At 26.9% G+C, this 15,909-nt stretch overlaps 2 protein-coding genes across 2 annotated transcripts in view; both read right to left on the bottom strand.

Moving 5' to 3' along the window:
• LOC109108290 (signal recognition particle 14 kDa protein-like) overlaps positions 1-1,375 on the bottom strand; it is a 5,385-nt gene extending 4,010 nt beyond the window's left edge. The window contains exons 1-2 of the mRNA XM_042773459.1: positions 1,222-1,375; positions 1-56 (exon numbers count right to left, since the gene is read on the bottom strand). The exon at positions 1-56 is cut by the window's left edge and continues 15 nt beyond it. Of these exons, the coding sequence (XP_042629393.1) occupies positions 1-56; positions 1,222-1,245 (80 nt within the window). The 5' untranslated portion in view covers positions 1,246-1,375. The remainder of the gene's footprint in view (positions 57-1,221) is intronic.
• Positions 1,376-3,450: 2,075 nt separating this feature from the next.
• Positions 3,451-14,609, bottom strand: LOC109108578 (5'-3' exonuclease PLD4). The gene is made up of 12 exons (XM_042773365.1): positions 14,531-14,609; positions 12,879-12,914; positions 12,715-12,793; positions 12,473-12,647; positions 11,819-11,867; positions 10,692-10,875; positions 10,501-10,621; positions 8,749-9,077; positions 6,160-6,299; positions 5,917-6,082; positions 4,118-4,214; positions 3,451-4,042 (listed from the first exon to the last, which is right to left on the bottom strand). The coding sequence occupies exons 2-12, from the start codon at positions 12,884-12,886 to the stop codon at positions 3,846-3,848; spliced, it is 1,545 nt and encodes a 514-aa protein (XP_042629299.1). The 5' UTR covers positions 12,887-12,914; positions 14,531-14,609; the 3' UTR covers positions 3,451-3,845.
• Positions 14,610-15,909: the final 1,300 nt, after the last annotated feature.

The raw sequence follows: 15,909 nt of genomic DNA, 5'->3' as shown, positions 1-15,909 counted from the left end.
ACGACGCTGCCGGTGGTCCTGCACTTCTGGAACAACCGAGTGAGTTCAGTTAGAAACTACAGAGAGAGGGTGAGGGTGGTAGTGAAATTATATTAATCAATAATACTGACATCAGTCAATCATTCCTGATCATCTGCATCTTTACACTGTTCTAAAACACCAAAATATTGTACATGGTCACTACACTGCTGCTCAGAAGTCTGGGATTAAAGAGATTAGAGTGTTTTAAAGAAGTCTCTTCTCAAAGCTGCATTTATTTGACCAAAAATACAGAAAAAAACCAGCAAAATTGTGAAATATTATTACAATTTAAAATACTGGTTTTCTATTTTAGTATACTTTAAAATATAATTTATTTCTGTGAAGCAAAGCTGAATTTTCAGCATCATTACTTGATACGATATTTCTTCATGATACATTTTTTCAGGATTCTTTGAGAAATAAAGTTAAAAAGAGCAGCATTTATTCAGAATAGAAATATTTTCTAATAATTTAAGCCTTTATTGTCACGTTCTATCAATTTTACACATCTTTGCTGAATAAAAAAACATTTAAAAACAGAAAATAAATTACAAACCCCAAACTTCTGAACGATAGTTTACATTGTTAGAAACGATTTCTGTTTTTAAATAAATGCTGTTCGTTTTAACTCTTTATTATTTTAATTTTATCCTGAATAATAAAATAAAAAATTAAGCTGCAAAACTGTTCCTAGCACTGATAATAAATCAGTATATTATTATGATTTCTGACTGCAGTAATGATGCTGGAAATACAGCTTTGATCACAGAAATAAATTACAGTTAAACACACATTCAAACAGAAAACAGCTGTTTTAAATTATAATAATATTTCAGAATATTAGAGTTTTTTATTGTTTTTTTTTGTTTATTTATTATATGATGTATTGATTATCAGACACACAATAAAAGCCTCGCTGATCTCATCTTTGACCAGCAAGAAAAACAGAGATGCCTGTGATGAGTTCATCGAGATTAGTCACATTATTTAGAGTACATAATAACTCGAGTACTTTAATAAGAGCTGAGAATCGCTGAATGAGAGCAGCAGAAGTCTGTGTGGAGAGAGTTTGTGATTTAGCTTGCTAACGGTTTCGGACTCGACGGCGCCCGATTAAACACTGAAACACTGAGTCTCTCGGACAGTACAGGGATATCTTCGACTGGTGAACGCTTAATATGAAATATGAAGTGCTCTTACCGCGTCGTTTTCTAGTAACACCATTTCTTCTGTGATGAATGAGCTGCTAACCGTGCGATTAGAACACGTCGCTCAGCTGCGCTGAAGCTCCGCCCCTTCCTGCGCGGCGTAACAGCGTCACGTGACGTCACTGCCGCTGACGCTGCTTCTTCTGCTTCTTCTTCTAATTTTTAAATAGCAGTTGACAACTATTTGTTGCATCACCGCCGGACTGGAGTGTAAAACAATGGTTATATTTTCTCTATAAAATTAAATTATTTTTAAAAGCCCCGTTTTCTTAAAAAAAAAAAAAAAAAAAAAAAAATCTTCCGGGCACTTCTTTGTATAATATTTCTATATTCAAAGATAATTTCATTGGCCTCTACTTGAGCAATAAGCCTCTGCTGATATTTCTGAATCAATGCATGCTCTACTGTTTCTGGGCTGTGCCTGAGACAATGCTCACAGTTACCATCAACATGCTTTTTCATTAGAAATTAGCTTTTATTAAGTCTGGTGTGTCCAATCCTCAGCCAGGTTTCCTAATTGCTACAATTATGGACTCTTCCCATTCCTTAGGAATCATTCCCTCCATCCATATCTTGTTAAATAGCATCAACAGCTTATCTTTCCCTATACCGCTCAAATTATCCATCATATCATAACAGATTGAACACAGATATTCTTAACTTTCTCAGGGCGATATTTACTTCTACTCCAGTGAAAAATGCATTCACATTCACACTCTCCTCTACATTAGAATATCTTAAAACTGTCTCTTCCCTTCCTTTCTTTTCCTCCATCAGAACTATGCACTCTAGCTAATGTTTTAGCAGTCACTTCTGCTTTATCTTTACTCGTAACCACACTATCCTCTCATCTATGAGCATGGATAACCATAGTTTCTGTCTAATCCTTTCATCTTCTTGATCATAGTAGTTGTTATACTTTATAAATGCTCTATTTAGTCTTTTTTTCACAGTAATCTGTTTTATATGAACCAGTTACACCGAGTCGTGGTTTTACCTGTGTTTACTATAGTAAACTGTAACTAGCAAAATCTTCAGAAACTCATCAAAAGTCACTGAAATTACATGGTAACAATACAATTAAATTATATTAATAAAATACAATTATATCTATTATTAAAATTGCTACTACTACTACTAAAATGTGTATTTTACAATATTATGAATTGGATTTTATATTAATAAAAATATAACATAAAAAGGTGTATTATACAATAATGTCAAATATTATATAAAATGTAATTTTTCACTTTTTTTACTTAACATATGAAAGTAAAAAAGTGAAAATATATTTTATATATAAATACTTTTTCATTTTTTACTCATATAATACATTTTTTTAATAATCTTAAAAATATATTACATTTACAATATTATAAATCACATTTCATTTAAATATATATATATATGTTAAAAGTGAAAATTATATTTTATATATTTTTTAATTTTAATATTTCAATTTTATAATTATTTGAGAAACATATTGACAAAAAGATTGAAATTATATATATATTAAAGTAAAAAAGTGAAAAATCATATTTTATAAATACTTTTTCACTTTTTTACTTTAGATATATACATGTAAAAAAAGATTTAATATATTTTACATTATTATATAATACACATTTTTACAATATTACATTTATAAAAATATATATTTATTATATTATAAAACACACAATGTTCACTTTCAAAAGTGAAAACTATATTTTATATATATTTTAAATTTCATTACATTTTAAAATTTTTATAAAAATACTGACAAAGAGATTATGAAAACTGAAACTTTATATTTTATATATTTTAATTTAATTTATATAACGTAAAAAACTAATCTTATTTGAGGAGAAAAATATTTTAAAAATTATGAAATTCTATACATTAAAGTAAAAAAGTGAAAAATTATATTTTTTTTATATATAAATACTTTTTCACTTTTTTCTTTACATATATACATGTAAAAATGTATTTAATATATTTTTATATATTATAAAATATATTATATTAAAATTTTTATATAATTTTTTTATATATTATTATATAATACACATTTTTATATTACATTTATAATAATATTAAAATATATTTATCATATTATAAAACACCCACACATCGTAAAAAGTGAAAACTATATTTTATATCTATTTTAGTACATTTGAATAAAAATACAGACAAAAAGATTAAAAATAAAATAGTGAAAATGTATATATTTTCATTGTAATTTGATTTAAACTTTTTTTTTAATTTATCATTATTCGAGGAGAAAAACACTGACAGAAAAGATTGTGAAATATATATCTATATAGCATTTGTTTATACATTCTAGAGCAGAATGTACAGAATACTTGAACATGTCATATACAGTATGTTCCTAAAAACTGCCCTAATAACTTTAATACATATTCAAGCTAAAACTCTTAACTCTTAGCATCTCTTCAGTGTATTATTCATCTAACTCTACTGTATAAGAGACTTCTTCTTTCTTCTTATCTAGAGACTGTGATACGTATTACTGTAGTTTATCATGCATGTGATATATTAATATTTCAGGTCTGATGCGTGCGAGAGAGAGAGAGAGAGAGACAGAGAGAGAGTGAGAGAGAGAGAGAGAGGTGTCTATGGTGCAGATGTGGAGGAAGCGCAGTCGTGGATGCGCTGGAGATCATCGAGCGGATGAGAGAATGGAGAGCTCCAGTCTCGCTCAAACACGGCTCTCAGCTGCTGATGGAACGAGTCTCCTGAAGCATTCTGGGAAAGCACTAAACCCACGCCGGCCGTGGTGCTGAAGTAGTCAGCTGACCAGTTAGACGTGCCTGGACACAGAGGTTTAATGTCAGTTCAGTTCAGCATCTGTGTGTTTAGCTTCGAGTCTCCGGGCCGTAACTCACCGACATACGCCACTTTATCCGTCACCAGGTACTTGTTGTGGTTGATTCTGGAATACGGGATGTGTGACTGGTTTCCGGCCGGAATAACAAACACTCTCTGTGCAGTAAAAAGCATTTAAAAACAGATCTTTACTGATGACATCCTCTTGGGGGAATACTAGAACTCAATAAAAACTTAACGTAATACACATCTAGTGAAAAAAAAATGGAATAAGTAGAATTAAATACAAATTTAACATAGCATACATCTAGAAAAATACCATAATTTGAAGTAAATTAAAACTTGACATGATATAAATCTAGAAAAATTAAGTAAAGGTAGAATTAAATACAAATTTAACATAATATGCATATAGAAAAATTTAATAATTAGAAGTAAATGAAAACTTAACATTATATATATATATATATATATATATATATAAATTAAATAAGGAGAATTAAATACAAATTTAACATAACACATCTAGAAGAATGCAATAATTTGAAGTAAATTAAAACTTGACATAATATACATCTTAAAAAAATAAGTAAGTAGAATTAAAAAAAAACTTAATGCCATGTACATCTAGAAAAATTAAGCAAAGGTAGGATTAAATACAAATTTAACATAATTTGCATATATAAAATATTTATAATTAGAAGTAAATGAAAACTTAACATTATATATATATAAATTAAATAAGGAGAATTAAATTAAAACTTAATGCAATGTGTAGAAAAATTAAGTAAGTAGAATTAAATAAAAACAAAATAAGCAGAATTTAAAATGTAATGTAATATACATCTAGAAAAAATAAATAAGTAGAATTAGATAAAAACGCCACATAATTACATCTAGAAAAATTAGATAAGCAGAATTAAAAATAAGTATGTCTAGAATATTTAAATAAGTAGAGTTAAATAAAGACTCTGTAATACACATATAGAAAAATTAGATAATTAAATAAAAACTTTACATAATGTACATCTAGGAAAACAGAATAAAAGTAGAATTAAATAAAAACTTAATGTAATATACATGTAGATGAATTAAATAAAGGTAGACAGAATTAAATACAAATGTTCATAATATACATATAGAAAAAATAAATTATTAGAAGTAAATGAAAACTTAACATTATATATATAGATAGATAGAAAAATTAAGTAAGCAGAATTGAATAAAAACTAAATGTAATGTATGTGAAGAAAAACTAAATAAGCAGAATTTAAAATGTAATTTAATATACATCTAGAAAATTTGATAGGTAGAATTCAATAAAAACTTTATATAATGTACATCTAGAAAAACTGAATAAAAGTAGAATTAAATAAAAAACTTCACATAATATACATCTAGAAAAGTCACATAAGTAAAATGAAATAAAAAATTTATGTAGTATACATCTAGAAAAGTTAAACAGAATAAAATAAAACTTAACGTAATATACATCTAAAAAATATTAAATAAGTATGAAATAACTTTAATAAAATTAAATGCAATTAAGGTCGAAAAACAAAGTAATAAACATCTAGATGAAGTAAACAGAGCGCTTAATGAACAGATGATCACATTATACTTAATATACTCTATGATTAGTATTGCCTAACGCTGCACTGAATATTGATCTATTATTAATAATAATAAAAAAACATGGTTTAATATGATTTTGAAGTAGTAAACTCGAATCTTCAATAAAAAGAATGAGCTATTTTTTTTAAACATGGTAGTTGTTGCAGTTCATAAATGTTTTATTTACTATCTTTTGTTTGGTATGAAGCAGTTGGATTGCTGTGCTGTATTTCTGTTTTCTCACCACTGCGATGTTAATGTTGTCTGACGGAGAGTGAAGCGCGTCTAAGGACCTGATGAAGGGCCAGACGGCCGGATCTGTTTCCTGTCCACAGCTGACCAGCAGACAGACGGAGACGTTCCTGTCCACGGCCGAGCGCTTCAGAGCGTCTTCAATCACGGGCCAGTATCTGCAGAAGCACAGGGACTACATCAGAAACACTCCTGAGGCGCACCGGGGTCACGCTCGAACTCGTATCCCGCTCACCCGTGATGATGGAACGACTTGGAAGCGGGATAAAACTCCATGACCGCCACATGGATGAAGTCCTGAGCTCCTCTGATGGCCGACAGGATCGCGTCCAGATCTCGTGTGCGAGAGTCCGGACAGAAGACCGGCGGAGAGGCCTGAGGAAGAGCAGAGCGCACCGGTGCTGTGTTTATTTGATCAAAAAATACACTAAAAATAGTGAAATATTATTATTACTTCAAACAGCTGTTTTCTGTATGAATATCTGTTAAACTGTAATTTATTTCTGTGATCAAAGCTGAATTTGATTGATTCTTCAGTGTCACATGATCACTTTTGATCAATTTAATGTGTCCTTGATGAATAAACTATTAATGTCTTTAAAAAACAAACTTGACAATTGTTCAGCATTTTTAAGCTACAGCTTCTTCTTTTTTCAGTTTTAGTTATTTAAGTACTTAAAGTTAAACTAAATTAAAATGAAATATGTTGCCATGGTAACTAGCGGAAATAAAATACTTTTTTTCGTTTTGTTGTTGTTTTTTTTAGTTAATGTATATTATATTTCAAGTAAGCAAAATGTTTTTTAAAGGTTTTAATTTTAGTTAATTATCATCACCCTGTTACATTTTTATTAATATTCTGAATTAATGCTGGCAAAAGTGTTATTTTAGTATCACTGAGACACTATATGGTAATATTTAAAAAAAAGTTTTATTTGAATATTTTTCTTTTTTTAAGTTAAAGTTTTAGTCATTTTGTTGTGTGCTTTTTGTCATTTTTAGTATGTTTTTGTGTCTATATATTTTTTTTTATTTAAGTTTTAGTTATTTTATTACATCAATTTAAATTAAAACGATTTATATTGTCTCAGAAACTAGCTGAAATAAAATATAGTATATAAAATATAATATATAAATTAGCTTTTATTTTTTTATTTCCAGTTTTCATTTTCATTTTAGTCATTTTTATTATTATATTTATTTTCATTTATTTATTTATTTATTTTTTTACTTCAGTTTTGTTCTTTTACTGTTTAACTGTTATTTTAGTATCGTTAAGACACTATTACGTTTTTTTATTCATGTTTTCAAACAGTTTTATTTTTATATTTTTCATTTTAATTTAAGTTAAAGTTTTAGTCATTTTGTTGTGTGCTTTTTGTAATTTTTAGTATGTTTTTGTGCCTATATATTTTTTTGTTTAAGTTTTAGTTATTTTATTACATCAAGTTAAATTAAAATGATTTATGTTGTCTCAGAAACTAGCTGAAATAAAACAAGTTTAGTTTTTTATATTTATTTTATTTCAGTTAATGTTTATTTTATTAATCAATGATTTTTAGCTTTAGTCAGTAACCCTGTTTTGTATACTACTGTAATATTTATTAATATACAGAATTAGCTTTTATTTTTATATTTCCAGTTTTCATTTCAATTTTAGTAATTTTTATTATTATATTTATTTCTATTTAGCTTTTTTTACTTCAGTTTTGTTCTTTTACTGTTTAACTGTTATTTTAGTATCATTAAGACACTATTACGGTTTTTTATTCATGTTTTCAAACAGTTTTATTTTTATATTTTTCATTTTAATTTAAGTTAAAGTTTTAGTAATTTTTAGTATGTTTTTGTGTATATATTTATTTTTTTATTTAAGTTTTAGTTATTTTATTACATCAAGTTAAATTAAAACGATTTATGTTGTCTCAGAAACTTGCTGAAATAAAATAAGTTTAGTTTTTATATTTATTTTATTTCAGTTAATGTTTATTTTTTCATGTTTAATTTTTAGTTTTAGTCAGTAACTCTGTTTTGTATACTATTGTAGTATTTATTAATATACAGAATTAGCTTTTATTTTTATATCTCCAGTTTTCATTTTAATTTTAGTAATTTTTATTATTATATTTATTTCCATTTAGCTTTATTTTTTTACTTCAGTTTTGTTCTTTTACTGTTTAACTGTTATTTTAATATCATTAAGACACTATTACGTTTTTTTATTCATGTTTTCAAACAGTTTTATTTTTAGATTTTTCATTTTAATTTAAGTTGAAGTTTTAGTCATTTTGTTGTGTGCTTTTGGTCATTTTAGTTTTAGTTATTTTATTACATCAAGTTAAATTAAAACGATTTATGTTGTCTCAGAAACTAGCAGAAATAAAATAAGTTTAGTTTTTCATATTTATTTTATTTCAGTAAACGTTTATTTTATTAAGCAATGATTTTTTTTAATGTTTAAATTTTAGTTTTAGTCAGCAACCCTGTTTTGTATACTATTGAAGTATTTATTAATATACAGAATTAGCTTTTATTTTTACTGTATATCTGTATTACTGTATATATTTACTGTAATTTTTTTATTATATTTATTTCCATTTATCTTTGTTTTTTTACTTCAGTTTTACTTCTAGTACTTAATATCATGTTAAATAGTTTGGCCATGCTACATTTTTGATACGTTTTTTGTATCATATTTATAATTGATCTTAGCTTTATTTGAATTAGTTTTAGTGAACAATAACACTTATGGCATGAATACAGACGTGTGTTTAAGTCTTCAAACTCTCAGTAATCTAAGATCAGATGTGCTGGAGTGAATCACCGCGATGTAAGCTCTGCTCTCGGCTCCGCTCAGGTTGAGCAGCAGCGGACGCTCCTCGTTGATCCGGGTGTCGTAGTCGGAGGGCCACGGATCCGGGATGGAGGCGTTGGAGCGACCCGTGACCCAGTAGGACTGGAAGATCTTCTGCAGGTCAGCAGCCAGAGCGCTGGAGTTATAGATGACCACACCGAGCTCTTTGACCTGCGTTAGAGCTCTCCAGTCCATGTTGGCGCTGCCGATGTAGACGTGCTTCCCGTCCACGATCCAGAACTTGGAGTGAAGGATTCCTTTAGTCAAACGGCCGAAGTTCACGCGGCGTATCTGGACTCCTGCATCCAAACACACGCATCAGTCACTGACATACAGCTGAGCTCAAATAAAACACAAACACCTGAGGAACAGCTCAGACGGAAGCAATGTTGCAGTGAAAGTACTAACTGGAAATACATAAAAAACTAAAACTGAGAGCGAAATTAAAATAAATTGGATCTAAGCAGTAACATTAAAGAAGAAAACAGTAATAAAATTACTAAAAACTTTGACTAACTCAAAATTAAATCTAAAAAAGGCAACTAACACAAGCACCAAATTAATATAAATAAAAACTAAAACTGAAACAAAAATAAATCTAAATTTAATTTAACAAATAATAAAAATGACAAAAACACAACAAAATTACTTAAAAAAAATGAAACTAACAATTAAAATGAAAACTAAAAATATTAACCCTAACCCTAAAAAAACAAAATTGCAACTAACGAAAGCACTAGAATTACTAAATGGAAATGAACTAAAACTGAAATAAAAATATATTAAACCTAGTAATAGTAATAAAAAATAAAATAAAATGAGATGAGATGAAACTAACTGAAACGAGTTTAAGATGAAGCAATAAAATTACTAACTGGAAATATATATATGAGATAAGATGAAACTAATTGAGTTGAGTTTATGTAAATTAATTTTAAGAAGTGAAATAACAGTAATAAAAATGACAAAAGTTATTAAATGATTATTAATTTAATTTTTAAATCTAAAAATAGAAAAATAGAAAATTAAATGAATAATATGAAGAGTAACAAGAGAAAAATAAAAAATAATAAAACTGAAAGTGAAATAATTTAAATATAAAAAATAAAAAAATGACAAATATACAACAAAATTACAAAAAAAACTAAAACTGAAAGTGAGGAAATATATATAAACTATATTATTAATATATATATATATTATATATATATATATATATATATATATATATATATATATATATATATATATATATATAGTAGTATATATATATACAAAAATAAATATAAGTTAAATCTAAAAAAGTAAAATAAATATATAAATAAATGGCAGAAATATATTTTTAAATATAAATATTAAAATAAAGGTTAAAATAAAGGAAAATAAATTAAACCTAAATAGTAATATGAAAAAAGAAAACTATAATAATAATAAAAATGACAAAAGCACAACAAAATTAGTAAAAATGAAACTAATAATTACAATGCAATCAAAAAATAAAAGCTAATTCAAAAATATTAATACAATCTTATAAAAATTGTTATAAAAATAATGCTCAAATGACACTAGCTAGGACTTGTGGAAAATGTCTGGATTATTTTCAGCAGATAATTAAGAGTAGAAATAATTTGAAACTAGTCAGAAGTTGGTCAAATCAAATCAAATCAAATCAAATCAGATCAGATCAGTTTAGATGAAACACAAGTCTGCTGTGCTCCTGACCGTGTTCTTTGAGGGCTTTCAGGTCGGTTGAGTTGGGAGCTAAGGTTGGGATGCTGGTGACGACGCGCACAGACACGTTTCTGGACGGTAAAGCCTTGAACTCTTCTAAAATCTCTCTGCCCTGAGAAACAAGACATCAAGCTTCAGAAACAGCAATCCGTTCAGCTGCATGGTGTCCGTGTTGAAGCTACCTGTCTGTCGCTGGAGGAGTTAACGCTGATGTCTTCTCCGGTCAGACACCAGTAGAACGACGCCACGTCGATCTGTTTAGAGGCCGAGGACAGAAGATCCTTCCAGGCTTCATACAGACTGACTCCGGCGCTCACGTTTCTCCCGTAATCCAGGCCCAGAGGAAAACTCTCCACCAGAACAATACTGGGACAAATCACACAAGCACACCGGCTCTCAGATTAATGACGCGCTTTATCAAATCATTCTCCACAGAAAACAAAGTTTGACTTTCATCACTCGGAAATGTGAGAAAATTATGGCATTGTTCATAAAGGGACATGTAATAATATCATCTGTGTGCTGCTAGTGACAAGATACAAACACACATTCACCACAACAGTGAACTAAAAATAAAAGATAACTGAAACTAAAACCATAAAAAAAAATTAAAAAAAAATACTTGAAATAAATGCATAAAAACAAAGTTATTTTATTATGCTAGTTGCCAAGGCAACATAAAGTTTAAGTACTAAAAAACTAAATCTAAATAAAAACTAATACTTAAAAAATAAAATAAAATAAATTATATATATATATATATACTCAAAATTACTAAAAATTTAAAACTCAAATAAAAACAGTAAATATAAAAAAGTGAATTAAAAATATTAACAAAACCTATAATAATATATCACTGATACAAAAATAACATGACAGAAACACAACAAAATTAATAAAACTGAATAAAAATGAAATAAAAACAAAAACAAAAAATAACTAAAAATATTAAAAACTATAATAATATATCACTGATACAAAAATAACACGACAAAAACACAACAAAAATAATAAAACTTTGACTAAAAATTAAATAATTTTTTTTTAAAATAACTTAGAATATTAAAACCTATAATAATATATCACTGATACCAAAATAACATGACAGAAACACAACAAAAATAATAAAACTTTGACTAAAAATTAAAAAAATTTTTTTTTTTTAAAAATAACTAAAAATATTAAAAACTATAATAATACAAAAATAACATGAAAAAAAACAAAATTAATAAAACTTTGACTAAAAATTAAAAAAAAAAAACACTAACTCAAAATATTAACAAAAACTATAATAATATATCATTGATACAAAAATAACACTGCATCAAAGCCTGTTGAATCCTCGACACTAACAAACACTGAATTTGTCAAATAAATAAATAATAAGATCCAAAAAAAAATTCAATTCCATTGTGTGGCACTAAAAAATATTTCAATCTGTTATAAAATTGAACTGAGCTGGGTAAACTTTAATTATACATATTATGAATTTAGAAAGAAAGTGAAGTATTTAAATACAATAATTCAAAAGTATGTAATTTTATAACTAAATTCATAATTTTAGAATACTTCTGTAAATGTCAGAGCAGTTGCATTTGCTTTGGTTTGAACTGAACTCAGTTTATGCTTCAGCACAAATAAATCCATCTGATTCAGATCACTGTGTGAATATCAGTTTCGCCAGGATCCTGCGGGTTTATATTAATAACAGCCTTCAGATGCACGTCTGAGAAATGTGATGACTTGGACTTTTTAAAAAGAGAGAAAAGTTTCTTGGAGAAATTCCACGGGGAATTCAGAAGTCGGTGTTATTTTTAAAGAAAATGAAATTGAATGCAAACTAAAGATCGGCTCTATGTCCATGTATTCAGCAAAATCCAAAGCCAAACAGAAGCTGGTCTTAAACTCGAAGTGCTGAAGGTGGCAGGAAGTGAAAGCATAAAAAAACAGGAAGTGGGCTCACCTGCTGTGCTCGATGGGGCCGGTTTGATTACAGCACGTCTGTGTTGAGGAGGATTCAGAGCCTCGTGGATTCGATCCTCATTCTTTAACATCTCTATCACAGCCACGGCCAATAAAATCCCCAAAACCAGCAGACATCCAGCGGCCAGCAGAGCCGAGGCGGGACACTTGGAGTCCTGAGAGTGCAGAAACATCACTAGATAGACAACACCCGACGAGACGCCCTGAGAGAGTCAGACTCACCCTGCGGTTGGACACATAGTTGTCATGTAGACTCTTATACGGAGACGTCAGCTCATGACCGTCCAGTAACCGTGAAGAGCTGAAAACAAGCATTTATCACTGAATCGTGTAATTAATCAACAGAAAGAAAGCACCGAGTGTGTGTGAAAGAGCAGTGGACTCACGCTGGCATGTTGAAGCAGGTGCTGAGGATTTCTCTTCTGACACAAAGGGAAATATTCTTAAATAGTCCTGTTAGTTCCTCATTCGCTTTTCATTTCTGCTTTTTTAATGTCACTTCAACAATTGTCTGATATTCATAGGGGCTTTCAGACATCTGTAGATCACGTCTTATGTCATATTTCATTAAAGACAAAAACTGTTTTCATGACAAATATACAGCTAATGATTAAACTGATAAATAATTAAATAGAAAAAAAAAACACGGTAAAAATAAATGTAAAAAAAAAAACAAGTAAATATATATAACAATGTTAATAAAAATATAAACAATAAATAGAAATAGAAATAAAGATGGAAATAATTAAAAATAAATAATAAAATATAATAAATTGAAAACAATAATAAATAAAAAAGAAAAAGAAATAGAAGTAAATAATATAAATTGAAATAGAAGTAATTATTGTAATTATTAAATAAAAATGATTATGATAAATAATTAAAAATAATGGTAAAATAAACAATTAAATGTATAAGTAAATATATTTATTAGATGAAAATAAATAAAAATAAATAAAACAATAAAAATAACTGATAAATAATTAAATAGAAAATAAAAATAAATAAAAATAAAAACAGTAAAAATAAATGTTAAAGAAAAACAAGTAAATATATATAACAATATTAATAAAAAATAAACAATAAATATAAATAAAAATAAAGATGGAAATAATTAAAAATAAATAATAAAACAATAAAAATAAACACATAAAATATAATAAATTGAAAACAATAATAAAGAAAAACGAAAAATAAATAGAAGTAAATAATATAAATTAAAATAAAAATAATTATGGAAATAATTAAAACAAATGAGAAAATAAACAAAGAAAAATAAAAGTAAATAAATAAATTAAATGAATAAATACAAATAATTATTAGAAAACAAGAAATAAATAAAACAACAAAAATAATTCTTAAAAAGTAAATATAAATAAATTCTATAAAAGTAAAGTAAATAAAAATAAGTCAATAATATTAAAAAAGTAAAAAAATTAAAATATAAATATAAATAAAGATTTTTTATTTATGTATCTGTGCTAAACTAATAACTACTGTGAATTAAGATAATCAGATCCATTTACAGCATAAGTTTCTAGCTACTAGTATCTCAACTCAAATTTAAAACAATTAGGCATCAAATATGAAGTTTTATGAAAGCAAATGGTAAAAATGTATAAAGAGGACTACAACCTTTTTAAATTACAGTAAAAACAATTACAGACTTGGATCTTCTGTGAACTGAATGCAGAGATTTTAAGACAGTGTTTAACAATAAACTACACAAAAAAATGAGTATAGGATTCACTTTAAATCAATTTTAACTCAGAAATTATTTATAAAGGATAAAAGAGAAACTGCAATATGTTAAATTAAACACATAATTCTGAAACAGAAAGACTTAATATTTTCTAAAACGTAATTTTTACGGTGTATAAATAACTTCCTAAGTTTCAAATTCAGGTTTATAAAGTATTTTTGTGCACATTAGCATTAAAAGATTTAAATGAGGCATCTTACAGAAAGAGCAACTGAAATCTGTCTCATCTCAACGCACAGATACTGTATATTACTGTATAATATTAATATTACATACCTCAATCAGTGCAGGGATGTTTGTCCAGGCATTAATGAGCATGAAAGAGATGAAACTCCCGACTCCTCTCTGAGTAAACAGGTGAAATCAGAACTCATTTGTTTAGTTTTAGGACTGATCAGAGCTTCAGTGCATTATGCTTACATAAGCATTTATTATTAGAGCCTCATGTACACATGATGTTTACTTGAGCTTTATATGGACATCCAGGAGTGTTTAATTTGAGTAAAATAACGAGTCAGGCAGAACTAAGACTCGTTCACCGGTTTATAATGACTTGTGATCAAAGAGAGACTGAACAGACTGCAAAAAATGATGTTCTTCCTCAGTATTTTTGTATTTTTTCAGTGCATCTAAACATCCTGAAAACAAGACGCAAAACAGCATAACATAGTCTCATTTTCTAAAATAAATAAATAAATTAAATAAAGTGAGTTTAAAGCTTTAAACAAGAATTAAATCTGCTAAGAGAGTCGGAAAAATGATCTTGTTTTCCCTCTGAATTAAGTTTATTTTTCTGACCCAATTATCAGATTAGTTTTTAAGCTTAAATACTCTTAATTTTGACACATTTTTCAGAAAACAAGACAAGACTTGCTTGTGTCTTCATTTAAAAATGTTTAGATATTTGTTCTGGGAAACCAATAACCAATTTTTGCAGTGTGCATTTTCACGTCAGTGATATTTTATTAAAATAACTGATGTGAAAAAAGATTTCCTATTTAGTATTTTTGTCTTAATTTACGTTACAAATATTTGTAAAATAATTAAAAAATAATTTCAGTAATATAATTTTAGTATCGAGATACTGTTATAGATTTTATTAATATTTTGGATTAGTTTTTATTTATATATTTGTGTTTTAATTTTATATTTAGTTTAAGTTGTATTTTTGTACTCTTTATTCCATTTTTTTCTATATACAGTAGTTTTCTTTATTAATTTTATTTCAGCTTTACTTTTGCTTTTAGTTACTTTAATACATCAAATTAAACTAAAGGAAAATAAGAAATGTTGCTTTGGCAAATAGCTAAAATGAAATAACTAAGTTTCTTTTTATATTTTATATCAGTTGAATTTTGTATTTTATTTCAGTTATATTTTTTATATTTACTATATATTATATATTTTTTGTTTCAGTTTTATTTCAGTTAATTTTAATTTTATTTGTTAATTTTATTTAAAATATCAAAAGTTTTTTTTTTTTTTTTGGTTGTAGTTTTAGTTATTTTATTTCGGTTATATTTTTTATATATTAAATATTTTTGTCTCAGTTTTATTTCAGTTCATTTTCATTTTATTTAAAGTAACAAAAGTTTTTTTTTTTGGTTGCAATGAGTTTATGATATTAAACTCTAAGGAAAGGAAAAAAAAAAAAA

The sequence above is a fragment of the Cyprinus carpio genome, chromosome A17, assembly GCF_018340385.1.
Source record: "Cyprinus carpio isolate SPL01 chromosome A17, ASM1834038v1, whole genome shotgun sequence".
Classification (NCBI taxonomy): domain Eukaryota; kingdom Metazoa; phylum Chordata; class Actinopteri; order Cypriniformes; family Cyprinidae; genus Cyprinus; species Cyprinus carpio.
This window is presented reverse-complemented; position numbering and strand designations above follow the sequence as displayed.

Bases quoted from the DNA above. Each gene is read 5' to 3' on its own strand.
- LOC109108578 (XM_042773365.1), bottom strand. The intron at 10,622-10,691 runs GTAGCTTCAACA...CTTGTTTCTCAG, and splicing joins ACTCCTCCAGCGACAGACAG to GGCAGAGAGATTTTAGAAGA. The intron at 9,078-10,500 runs GTCAGGAGCACA...GTTTGGATGCAG, and splicing joins GAAAGCCCTCAAAGAACACG to GAGTCCAGATACGCCGCGTG.